General features: G+C 35.9%; 1 protein-coding gene across 9 annotated transcripts in view; it reads left to right on the forward strand.

Annotated features, from left to right (window-relative positions):
• EFCAB13 (EF-hand calcium binding domain 13) overlaps positions 1–12,952 on the forward strand; it is a 277,023-nt gene extending 264,071 nt beyond the window's left edge. For all 9 annotated transcript variants that reach the window (XM_074388801.1, XM_074388793.1, XM_074388794.1 and 6 more), the window contains 5 exons: positions 870–923; positions 3,643–3,747; positions 4,290–4,340; positions 7,604–7,708; positions 11,998–12,952. In XM_074388801.1, the coding sequence (XP_074244902.1) occupies positions 870–923; positions 3,643–3,747; positions 4,290–4,340; positions 7,604–7,708; positions 11,998–12,077 (395 nt within the window). In that variant the 3' untranslated portion in view covers positions 12,078–12,952. The remainder of the gene's footprint in view (positions 1–869; positions 924–3,642; positions 3,748–4,289; positions 4,341–7,603; positions 7,709–11,997) is intronic.

Here is a 12,952-nt window from a genome sequence, read left to right on the forward strand (position 1 = left end):
AGGCAATACAAGATAATAATCTTTATACATATTGAGAAATATGCATAATTTCAATGAGTAAGTGAAAGTAAAGTTGGAGGACTGGTCAAATCAGACACAAAGCCACTGAAAGTATGGATCTGACAGAATTAGACCATTTAATAATTGAAGAAAATTCCCTGTGAATAGTGACTTGAAAGGCCATTTAAAATAGCATGATTTGGACTTCAAAGGAGTTAGATGAATCCTCAAGAAAAAAGTCAATCACTTTTGCAAAAATTACTTTTTATATGTTTTAAAGTTTAAAAAGATGTTGGCTGGGCAAGGTGGCTCACACCTGTAATCCCAGCACTGCAGGCAGCCAAGGCTTGCAGATCACTTGAGGTCAGGAGTTCGAGACCAGCCTGGCCAACATGGAGAAACCCTGTCTCTACTAAAAATACAAAAGTTAGCTGGGCGTGGTGGCTCTTGCCTGTAATCCCAGCTACTAGGAAGGCTGAGTCAGGGGAATCGCCTGAACTCAGGACACAGAGGTTACAGTGAGCCAAGATTACACCACTGCACTCCAGCCTGGGCAACAGAGCAGGACTCCATCTAAAATAAATAAATAAAATAAAATAAAAATAAAGATGCTATAGTATGTAATGATATAATTTTGTTGGGAAATCATACCACAACACACTTTTAAAAGTCAGCATTTATTCATTGCTATTGAACCTTTTATATCATTTTCATTTATTATATACTATTAAATCTTGGTCCTCATTTTAACTGGATTTATTTTCATTGATTATTCAACAGTAAATCTTCAATAAAAAGAACGTCCTGTACTATATGTCTTTTTTCAGAGTCCATGTTATTGCTTTTCTCTGTTAAACTTTATCTTACAGCCCACAAGAATGTTGATCTGAAAAACCTGATGGATAGTGTAGAAGCTGTTACAGGTGAGGAAGAAGTGACCAAATATATATTATTCTGATTTTTTCAGTGAACTCATTTTACTTTTCTTAAACATTTTAAAAGAACTGTATTTTGTTTTTTAAAAGGCTGCTCAAAGCACATGAAAACACACTTTATTTAAGGACAATAAAGAATTCTAGATTTATTACTAAGAATATCAGACAGTTCTTTTAACTTGTTTTGTTAAGCCTTTTGATTGATTAAACTAGAGGTTCAAGTTTTTTATTTTATTTATTTATTTTTTTGAGTGGAATCTCACTCTGTCACCAGGCTGGAGCTCAGTGGCACCATCTGGGCTAACTGCAACCTCCACCTCTCAGGTTCAGGTGATTCTCCTGCCTCAGCCTCCCAGGTAGCTGGGACTACAGGCACGTGCCACCACACCCAGCTAATTTTTATATTTTTAGTAGAGAGAGACCGGGTTTCACCATGTTGGCCAGGATGGTCTCAATCTCTCTACCTTGTTATCTGCCCACCTTAGCCTCTCAAAGCGCTGGGATTACAGGCGTGAGCCACCACATGTGGCCGAAGTTCATTCTTATTCAAACTTATAATTATCTTTAGCCATGAATACTGAGAAAATTAGCAATGGAAACCCTAATGCTTGAGAGTATACTTTTCATACATGTAATCAACTGTTTACTGATCACATAAATACTAAATATTATTTATAAAGTAAATATAAATGCTAAATGTATATGATTCCAATTCTTTATACATATTTTATATGTGTTCCTGTTATTCTTAAATTCTTTTTAAATTAAGCTGTTTTTTTTAAAATAATTTCAACTTTTATTTTAGATTCAGGGGGTACATGTTCAGCTTTGTTACATGGGCATATTGTGTGATGCTGAGGTTTGGGGTACAAATGATCCCATCACCCAGGAAGTGAGCTTAGTATTCAATAAGTAGTTTTTCAACCCACGTCTCTCTCCCCACCATCACCTCTAGTAGTCCCTAGTTCTATTTTTGCCCTTTTTATGTCCATGTGTACCCAATGTTTACCTGTTCCTTTACTAATTCGCTTAGGATGGCCTCCAGCTCCATCCAGTTGCTGCAAAGATCATAATCTCATTTTTTTTTTTATGGCTTCATAGTATTCTGTGGTATGTATGTACCACAGTTTCTTTATCAGAATTTCTTTACCATTGATGGGCACCTAAGCTGATTCCATGCATTTTCTGTGGTGAACATAGGAGTGTCTGTATCTTTTTGGTAGAACAATTAATTTTCTTCTAGATATATACCAAGTAATGGGATTGCTAAGTGGTAATTCTGTATTAAGTTCTTTGAGAAATCTCAAAACTGCTTTCTACAGTGGCTGAACTAATTTACATTCCAACCAACACTATGTAAGTATTCTCCTTTCTCAGCAACCTTGCCAGCATCTGCTGTTTTTGACTTTTTAATAAAGGCCATTCTGACTGGTGTGAGATGATATCTCATTGTAGCTTTGATTTGCATTTCTCTGATGACCAGTGATGTTGAGCATTTTTTTTTTCCATATGCTTGTTGGCTACATGTATGTCTTCTTTTGAAAAGCATTCATGTCTTTTGCCCACTTTTGAATGAAATCATTTGTTTTTGCCTGTTGATTTCTTTAAGTTACTTAGAGATTCTAGATATTAGACTTTTGCCATATGCATAGTTTGTGAATATTTTCCCCCATTCTATAAGTCATCTGTTTACTCTGTTGATGGGTTTTCTTGCTGTGCAGAAGCTCTTTAGTTTAATAAGTTCCCATTTGTCAATTTTTGTTTTTGTCACAATTGCTTTTTGAGTCATAAATTGTATTCCAAGACCAGTGTTAAGAATGGCATTTCCTAGATTTTCTCCTAGGATGCCTATAGCGGATTTTTTGTTGCTGCTTGGGATTTTTTTCTTGAAATGGTCTTACTTTGTTGCCCAGGCTGGAGTGCAGTGGCATGATCACAGCTCATTACAGCCTCAACCTCCTGGGCTCAAGCAGTCTTCCCCCTTTAGCCTCCTAAGGAGACTACAGACACACACCACCACAGGGTCTCACTATGTTGCTCAGGATGGTCTTGAACTCCTGGGCTCAAGGCATTCTCCTGCCTTGGCCTCCCAAAGTAGGATTCTTATAGTCTGATGTCTTACATTTAAATCTTTAATGCATCTCAAATTACTTTTTATATATGGTGAACGGTAAAGGTGCAGTTTCATTCTTCTGCATATAGCTAGCCTGTGCTAACAACTACCATTCTGATAAATGGCTAGCCAATTATCCCAGCACCATTCTTTCTTAGGGCCTTCTTTCTCCATTGTTTCTTTTTGTCGACTTTGTTGAAGATCAGGTGGCTGTTGATTTTCTGGGTTCTCTATTCTGTTCCATTGGTCTATGTGTCTGTTCTTGTATGTGTACCATGCTGTTTTAGTTAACATAGTCTTATAGCATAGTTTGAAGTCAGGTAATGTGATGCCTCTAAGTTTGCTTTTTTTTTTTTTCTAATTAAGCTATTTTTTAATGAAATTATTGTGTCCAGTTTCCTAGACCTTATCTTTGACTTATCAATGTTTTAGCAACAAAACATAAATGGCATGTTTTATTAATAAGCCTGTAACTTCACCTTTTCCAGATTAATCAAAGATATTTATTTACCATTAATAGAAGATGTAATTATTGTTTAGAATAATTAGGTAGTCCTTTAAAATCTCATGTGTTACCATTCTATCTGTTTGAAGGAGAGGAAGTTGATGTCGATGACATGAAAACAATTCTAGGAAACATGGGGATAGAGCTTACAGATGAAGAACTCACAGAACTGGTAAATAATCTGCCAGTTGATGGTGAGTATTTCAAATAAAAATGTAGTCTTCCAGGGAGGCTTATTGTTAAATTGTGAAAACTTCTAAAATTATCTCACTTTAAAAATAATCTATGACCCATAAAAAATGACCCCATTATATTTTAAAAGATTATTTGTGCCATTCAGCTTTTAGTTTGAGGATCAACAATTGTGTCATCATGTTTTCTGGCATCAGTGTTCAGTTATGTCTTTTATTACTTTTGATTCTACTGAAAGGTCAAAAATTTAAGCCAGAATAAATGAGAAAAAGAATGGAATGGGAGTGATCTAATAGGGGAAAATGGAAATATCACAAAATAAGAAGAAAGGATATGTTTTGGCATGGTAGAGTGGCAGTATTAACTGCCTATATTAATAAAGTTACAACTTTCTCCAAACTCTGTATAATTTCATTGATTTTCAGTAAGTTAGAAAATTTCTAAGGCAGTTCATAAAATATGTCTTTCCGAAATTCCTGATTTTGTATTTTCCGTAAAGCCCCACATTGCTCTTGTGTGATCTGAACAATGCTTCTTCTTACAGATGGAAAGGTCTCTCAGAAAAGATTGCTGGATGCTATAAAGTTTCTTAAAGGTAAGGGAGATGCTTAATAAAATGCTGATTAATCTACGATTACATGTTTGGCATTTACATAATTTCCTTGTGATTAAATTGTGCATCCTGCCACATAGCATGTATATTATTACATACTTTTGTTTCTTTTATACTTTACCCTCTACTTTAAGAGATCACTTCTTATGGTGTAACTCGGAAAGAATTCCCATGCTTTCTTGGGAATTTTTCAAACTTTGACAGAAGAAATTATTATAGCCAAGGCTACACCACAAAAAGTAAAGGGAAATTATTTTTTTAACTTAAATAAAATGTTAATTGAATTGCTTATAGGACAAAGAATAAATGTTTGAGGGGATGGATACTCCATGCTATGTAATGTGTGATGTGATTATTACACATTGCATGCCTGTATCAAAACATCTCATGTACCATATAAATATTGGCACCTACTAATAAGTACTCACAAAAATTAAAATTTAAAAAAATTTATGGGGCAGGGCCAAGATGGTTGATTAGAAGCAGTGGTGTTCAGAGGTGCCCGTCAAAGAAAAAAAAAACCATAATAAACATGTAAATCCTTCACCAGCAACCAAGGTATCCAGGTTCTCTCATCAAAATTGACTAGAAGGCTGGTGTGACCCATGGAGAGAAGGAAGAACAGTGTGGTGTGGTGGCCCACCTTTAAGCAACATGAGAAAGGAGAACCCCCTGCCCCCAGCCAAGGTAGGCAGTGAGTGAGCTTGCTACCCAGCCAGGGAAACTCTGCTTTTTCCATGGAACTGTGCAACCCACAGATTGGAAGATCCCACTCGTGAACCCATGCCAACGGGACCTAGCATCCCAACCTTGAAATGTACAGATTCTTATAGCCTCTCAACTGGAATCTGCTTAAGCCTACTGAAATCCCTGTGGGGAAGGGTGGCCAGCACCAGCCGCAGCTGCCTGTTGTCTAAGCCATTTGAGCTCCTTATGGGAGGGGCAGCAGCCAGCACTGGGACTTGCAACTGCCTAGCTTGCTAAGCTCCCTGGGTGGGGGAAGGGTGACACCCATTTCTATAGCTACAAGCTGTGCTTTTCCCCTCCTGGCACCAGGGAGGCTGGATGGCTTGGTCCCAAGACTTGTCCGAACAGTCCAACATACCAACTGTGACAGCTTGCGGCCAGAGTGCCTCTGCAGGCCTAACACTGACGCTGTATTCAGGAGACTCATCTCACATGCAAAGACATACATAGGCTCAAAATAAAAAGATGGAGGAATATTTCCCAAGCAAGTAGAAAGCAAAAAAACTATGGAGTTGCAACCCTAGTCTCTGACAAAATAGACTTTAAACCAACAAAGATCCAAAAAGGCAAGGACATTACCTAATGGTAAAGGGATCAATGCAACAAGAAGAGCTAACTATCCTAAATAGATATGCACCCAATATAGGAGCACCCAGATTCATAAAACAAGTTCTTAGAGACCTATAAAGAGACTTAGACTCCCACACAATAATAGTAGAAGATTTTAACACCCCACTGTCAATATTAGACAGATCAATGGGACAGAAAGTTAACAAGGGTATTCAGGACTAGAACTCAGCTCTGGACCGAGCAGATCTAATAGACATCTACAGAACGCTCCACCTCAAATCAACAGAATATACATTCTTCTCAATGCTACATGGCACTTATTCTAAAATCGACCACATAATTGGAAGTAAAATACTCCTTAGCAAATGCAAAAGAACTGAAATCATAATGAACAATCTCAGAAAACAGTGCAATCAATCAAATTAGAACTCAGGATTAAGAAACTCACTCAAAACCACACAATTTCATGGAAATTGAACAACCTACTCCTGAATGATTTCTGGGTAAATGATGAAATTAAGGCAGAAATCAAGAAGTTCTTTGAAACCAGTGAGAACAAAGAGAAAATGTACCAGAATCTGTGGGACACAGATAAAGCAGTGTTAAGACAGAAATTTATAGCACTAAATGCTCACATCAGAAAACTAGCAAGATCTCAAATCAATACCCTATGATCACAATTAAAAGAGCTAGAGAGACAAGAGCAAACTAATCCAAAAGCTAGCAGAAGGCAAGAAATAACTAATATCAGAGAAGAATTGAAGGAGATAGAGACATAAAAAAACCTTCTAAAAAATCAACGAATTCAGGAGCTGGATTTTGAAAAAATTAACAAACTAGATAGACTGCTAGCTAGCCTAATAAAGAAGAAGAGAGAGAAGAATGAAATAGACACAATAAAAAATGATGAAAGGAATATCACCACTGACCCCACAGAAATATAACTTACTCCTGAATGACTCCTGGGTAAATAATGAAATTAAGGGAGAAATCAAGAAGTTCTTTGAAACCAATGAGAACAATGTACCAGAATCTCTGGGACACAGTTAAAGCAGTGTTAAAAGAGATATTTATAGCACTAAATGCTCACATCAGAAGGCTAGGAAGATCTCAAATCAACATATGTATGTTTATTGCAGCTCTACTTACAATAACAAAGACATGGAACCAACTCAAATGCCCATCAATGATAGACTGGATAAAGAAAACGTAGTGCTTATACACCATGGAATACCATGCAGCCATAAAAAGAATGAGATCATGTCCTTTGCTGGGACATGGATGAAGCTGGAAGCCATCATCCTCAGCAAACTAACACAGGAACAGAAAACCAAATGCCACATGTTCTCTCTCATAAGCAGGAATTGAACACTGAGAACACATGAACACAAAAAGGGGAGCAATATGCACCAGGGCCTGTTGGGGATGGGGTCAGGGGAGGGAACTTAGAGGATGAGCCAATAGGAGCAGCAAACCATCATGGCACATGTATAACTATATAACAAACCCGCACATTCTGCACATGTATCTAGGTTTTTTTTTTAGAATACATTTTTTAATTTTTTTGTTTAAAAAAAGAAAATGGGAGTGGAAAATCCAGCATCCCTTGCCATAATTGGAAGTTATTGTAAAAATAAACAGTGAAAATCAGAGAAAATGAGTTAGAAACATTGGATCATCACCTTGCTGAAATTCTGTGAGAAGTTATTCAATGATCTTTAAAACTTTATACTGGGTATGCTTATCATGACTATTAAAACAACAAGCTCTAATTCTAACTCTATTACTGACTCTCTTTGTACACCTGTAAATGTCTTCTTAGTATTTGGTCTTTTGTATGAAAATGTTAACCATAATCCTCAGAAGTTGATAGTTTTCCCCACATTTTATAGCATTAAGATTTGCTTATATATCTCTCTTTTAATAAGGAGGGAAGATTGACTCCAGGAAAGTGGATACAGTTTTGGGAAACATGGGCATAAACCTCACTGAAAAAGAGCTTGAAGATCTAACACAAAACCTACCAGTTGATGGTGAGAATTTTAGATATTACTGAACCTTACAGAAAACCAAGTCTTATAAGACTATTTATAACAATTATTAAAAATGTTATTTGGACCTGGATTCAGTGGTGCTTACCTGTAGTCCCAGGTACACTGGAGGCTGAGGCAGGAGGATCACTTGAGGCCAGGAGGTCAAGGCTTCAGTGTACTATGCTTGTGCCTGTGAATAGCCACTGCACTTCAGCCTGGGCAACATAGCAAGACTCAGTCTCTTTAAAAATATATATATATATATGTTTATTTGGCATCAAGAAGGCATTCTGAAAACCTCAGAGGAAAAACTCAGGTCCAAAGGAAGAACACATACTATCTCTTGCTGATTTCATTCAACTTTTCTTCATATACCCTATAAGGTAGGGAGAGTTGATAGGTATTGTTCAAATTCCAATCCATACCTTTGGCCACATTTGCTAATAGGTGATATCAGTATTTATTTTTTTAAGGGTACTTAATCTTTTATGGTTTTTTTCCCTTTTACTATGGCTAGGTAGACCTGCTGTACATGACACCCATCTGAATCAGTGTTTGTCTATCTCTGTCTCTCACTTTTGTATGGGTCCTATGGAGAAAGTTTTATGGTGGACAATTTAAACTACCTCCTCTCCTTTTCCATCTCCCCTGATGCTGGCGTGTATATATTATATCAAATTTTTTTCAAGTAACAGTGGCAAAATTTGAGACCCAGTTTTAGGTTTGAGAGTAATGAAATAGACTGTGCTCATAGTCCACATCTGCCTGAATCTTTTTAAGTACTACTGGCTTATGAGAAGATATACTTCAAGAGATTTAGACTCGAAAAATTGTTGGGTCTGTATTTATCTTGGGGACCTACAGATAAGGATTAATTTATAATAGGCAGAATTTCAGAATTTCTGAAATCCCTGGCCAAAATGAAATCTCCACCTTATTAATAGTACCTAATCCTTCCCTGGGTTTGGATTAGGTATTAATAACAAGGTGGAGATTTTTTTTATAACCTTAAGTAACATATATAACATTTTTTTATAACCTTAAGTAAGAAATTTGTTGAACTATTACTAAAAATCAATGAAAGTGTTAACAGAGCCACTAATTGACCAGATAATACACAGAAAGAGGAAAATTAAGTTGGCAAAATTGCGGATTTGGTGGAAGATGCTAGAAGAATATAATGAAAGAAAGTTAACATAGAAAGATAAATAAATGGAAGAGAAAAAAAGAGAAATGCCAGTGAAGGATAACTGGAATGCCCCCTGTCCCCTGACAATTATCTGAGAAAGGTAGTGATTGTTATTATTCAGCCATTCCAAATAAAAGTTAAAAATGAAATAGGGAACTGAGTAAGAATAATAAGTTAAATGTTACATGCACTTTTATTTTATGTGTGGTTGAGCTATTTTAGTATTATATTTTCTTTTTTGAGTTGATGCATTTATCATTCTAAAATGTCCCTTTTTATTTCTTGTAATATGTTTTGCCTTAAATACTACTTTGTCCAGTATTACCAGTGTTACTAGCTTTTCTCTGTTTACCTGGTACATTTTTTCCTTCCTTTGATTTTCAGTCTATCTGTGCCCATGTTTTTAAAGGGTATATCTTGTATACAGCATATAATTAGCCTCTGTTTTTTGAGTCTGACAATCTTTCTCTTTTTTCTCTTTTGGTTAGTTTTTAGTATAGTTAATGTTATTACTGATATACATCTACAGTGCATGATTGCTGAGTTTTGACATATGCATATACCGGTGTAACCCAGACATCAAGATATAGAACATTACTGTCACTCCAGAAATTTCCTTCATGCTCCATCCCAGTTAGTCCTCACCCAACCCCAGAAGCAACCAGTATACCAATTTTTTCTACCATGAATCAGTTTTACCTACCCCAAAACATATAAATGGCTTATATAGTAAATACTATTTTGTATAAAGCCTCTACTCCAGTTTTCTAATGCTGCAACATAATACTCCAAAAGTTAGTGGCATAAAGCAACTGCTTATTATACTCACAGATTCTGTAGGTCAGGAATTCAGACAGAAAATAGTGAGGATGGCTTATCTTTGATTCATGGTGTCTCAGCTGGAAAACTCAGAAGTTAGGGTTCTGAATCATCTATGAGCTCATTCCTCTCACTCGCTGTCATACTTACATATGATTTTACTATTACTGGCAAAAAAAAAAGACTGCTTTATTCTCCATCAAGATATGGATAATAATAATAAATATCCCACCAGATATTTTATTTTTTCTCTATCTCATCCCTCATCATACACACACATGATCCCAATAGACTGATACTTTAGAATACTCTTACTCCTCCCATTATTTCCTCTACCCCCAACCATGAGAGCTTTAGCATGTCTTCACTTCCCCAACTATACATTTCCAACTCTAACAAACTATCAGCTCCCAAGTTTTACTGAGGTAATTTAGTACTTTTATTAGAATTTATCTTACATCATCTCTCTTCAATTTCAAGAGCCTTTAATTATAATTTCATAGAACACATTTTATGACAGACTATTTTTTAACTTATAGAGTGGAAGGAAGCTTCTGTTCTGGCATCCTTGTACTTTCACCACCTCAGGAGAATGAACACTTCTGCCTACCTGTTTTACTTCTTCTTGGTCTTTTAGGAGTTATATGAACCGGGAACACCTCATGCTGGCCTTTATTGGCCTTCATCAGAGTCTTTAGGATTTTATGCACCAAGTGCTTCCCCAAGTCTGCTTCTCAGTTCTATCCCCATGCTCCAACACTTTTCTGGTGCTTTCCTAGGCCATGGGAGAGAGAGTCCCATGTCCATTCTTTCTTCCAGGACACCATCAGAGCCTAAGGCTTGATATGTGCCTAGCAGTCTATAGAGACCAGTAACATTTGATTCCCAAAAGCAAACAGCTTGGAGATGGTGGTAAAAGAGACAATGATTCCTATTCAGGTCTCCACATTTACAGATCCCTTTCAAAATTTGATTAAGGTAAACACAAAAGAATAACATCACATGAAGTACATCTATACCATGGAATACTATACAGCTATTTAAAAAAAGAGATCATGTCCTTTGCAGGTACATGGATGGAACTGGAGAACACTATCCTTAGCAAACTAACACAGGAACAGAAAACCAAATACTGCACTTTTCACCTGTAAGTGGGAGCTAAATGATTAGAGCACATGGACATATAGAGGGAAACAACAGACACTGGGATCTAACTGAGGGTAGAAATTGGAAGGAAGGAGAGGAACAGGAAATGTAGCTATTGGGGACAAGGCTTAAAACCTGAGTGATGAAATAATCTGTACAACAAACCCCCATGACACATATTTACCTACATTACAAACCTGCACCTGTATTCCTGAACTTTAAAAAAAGTTTTAAAAAATAGCATTATAGGTAAATGAAATTTTCTTTGTCACATAGAATGTTTTTATTCCTGCTAATAGATTCCTTATTTTTTGAGATAAATTTAGAATATTTTAATGAAAGAGAACTCCCTGAGGGCCTAGTTCTCAGTGGAAATCCCCAATTAAATAGCCTATGGCAGAGAGCCCTTCCATTTTGGGTCAGAATTTTTCATTAAAAACCAGTTGGGCAAGCAAAAGACAAAAGGATTTAGTTGACTGCTCACCATAGCAAACCATACACAAAGTCAAAAAAAACAGTAATCCCCTTCAAAGATCTTATCTTTTTCTCTGATGGGCTTGATTACCTATAATAGTCCAGTTGAATAAAAACACATTTTCCTGCTGTCCTGACCAGTAGCTGATGTTACCACAGAAATTATTTGTGTCCAGGAATACTTGAATAGATGTAGATTAAGGATCAAAAAATTCTTCTCATCATAAACTTAACAAGACTATTAACAATTGATATACTCTTCTGGCCACTCTACTGGTATTTTGTGAGGACTCAAAAAGAAAAGTTTATTGAATTCATGAAATAACTATATTTTTAATATTCCATGATTCCTAGGTTATAGCTAGATTTTTCTGATTAATATGGAATAAATATGACTTTGCCTCTAGAAGAAAAAAGTACTTTTTTTCAGAAGCTAGGAATTAGTCACTGTTCTTCCCCAAAGCATAATACATCATTGCTACTGAAAGATTAATTGTATTTTGTTTAAGAAATAATTGTGTTTATTATTATTTGAGCTTTCTTAAGGAGAGTGTAGCAAATGTTACATTTTCTAAAGCAAATAAATACTAAATTCTGCTCTGTGCAACATTTTCATAGTCTCACTGTCATGTTTCTGTCGAATTTATTCCTTGTTTTACAGTTAATGGTAAGGTTGATCTGAGAAAGGTGATGAATGAAATGAAATATTTTACAGGTAAGACATTACTAAAACATTTTTAGTTGAATTTGAACTCTGTTGTATTTTGCATGGTGCTGTCCTAATATTAAATGTATTAGTGCTGATATTTTACATATTTACATACAACTGTTCTTCTGCCTTTGAATTATTTAGGACTTGGACATAAAAATGAATGGTGGTATTTGAGTAATAAGTTATTTATATTTTCTGTGATTTCTAACAATAATATGCTGATCTGAACCAGTGTTTTAATGAGAGGTTACAAATTAGCCCCCTGTGAGTTGAATTCAAATTGCTATCAACTTTTATAAGGTCTGAAAATACTGAATCTGCGTTTACTTGCAAAACAACTGATGTTTTTTCTCTTTGGATAAAGCATGTGCTCTCTGTTTCACCAAAGCCAATTTCACTCCTTTCCTCTACCTCCAGACCCTTGTGAGCTTTTGAGTTTATGATTTCTGGATTAAGTAGTTGAAATTTAGGTAGACACAGAAAATAAGAAGATGAATATTTTAAAAGGATTAAGTGGATTGAGTTGCTTTAAATAATAATCACACGATTCAGCACTAAAAGGAAAATAGACTGGATATCTCTATATTGTAGGCTGATTGTACAATTGGATTTTCTTCTGTGCTAGCATGTCTTTATATTAGGCTTAGGAGGCCACTCTGTCTTTCCATGAAGAATCAATGAAGTTCTTTCTCACTCATCCTTAAACATGATTATAATATGTGAGACTATGCAATACTATGCAGTCATAAAAATGAATAAGTCATGTCCTTTGCAGGGACATGGATGAAGCTGGAAGCCATCATCCTCAGCAAACTAACACAGGAACAGAAAACCAAACACCACATGTTCTCATTCATAAGTGGGAGTTGAACAATGAGAACACATGGACACAGGGAGGGGAACA

The sequence above is a fragment of the Saimiri boliviensis genome, chromosome 17 (genome assembly GCF_048565385.1).
Source record: "Saimiri boliviensis isolate mSaiBol1 chromosome 17, mSaiBol1.pri, whole genome shotgun sequence".
NCBI classification, from domain to species: domain Eukaryota; kingdom Metazoa; phylum Chordata; class Mammalia; order Primates; family Cebidae; genus Saimiri; species Saimiri boliviensis.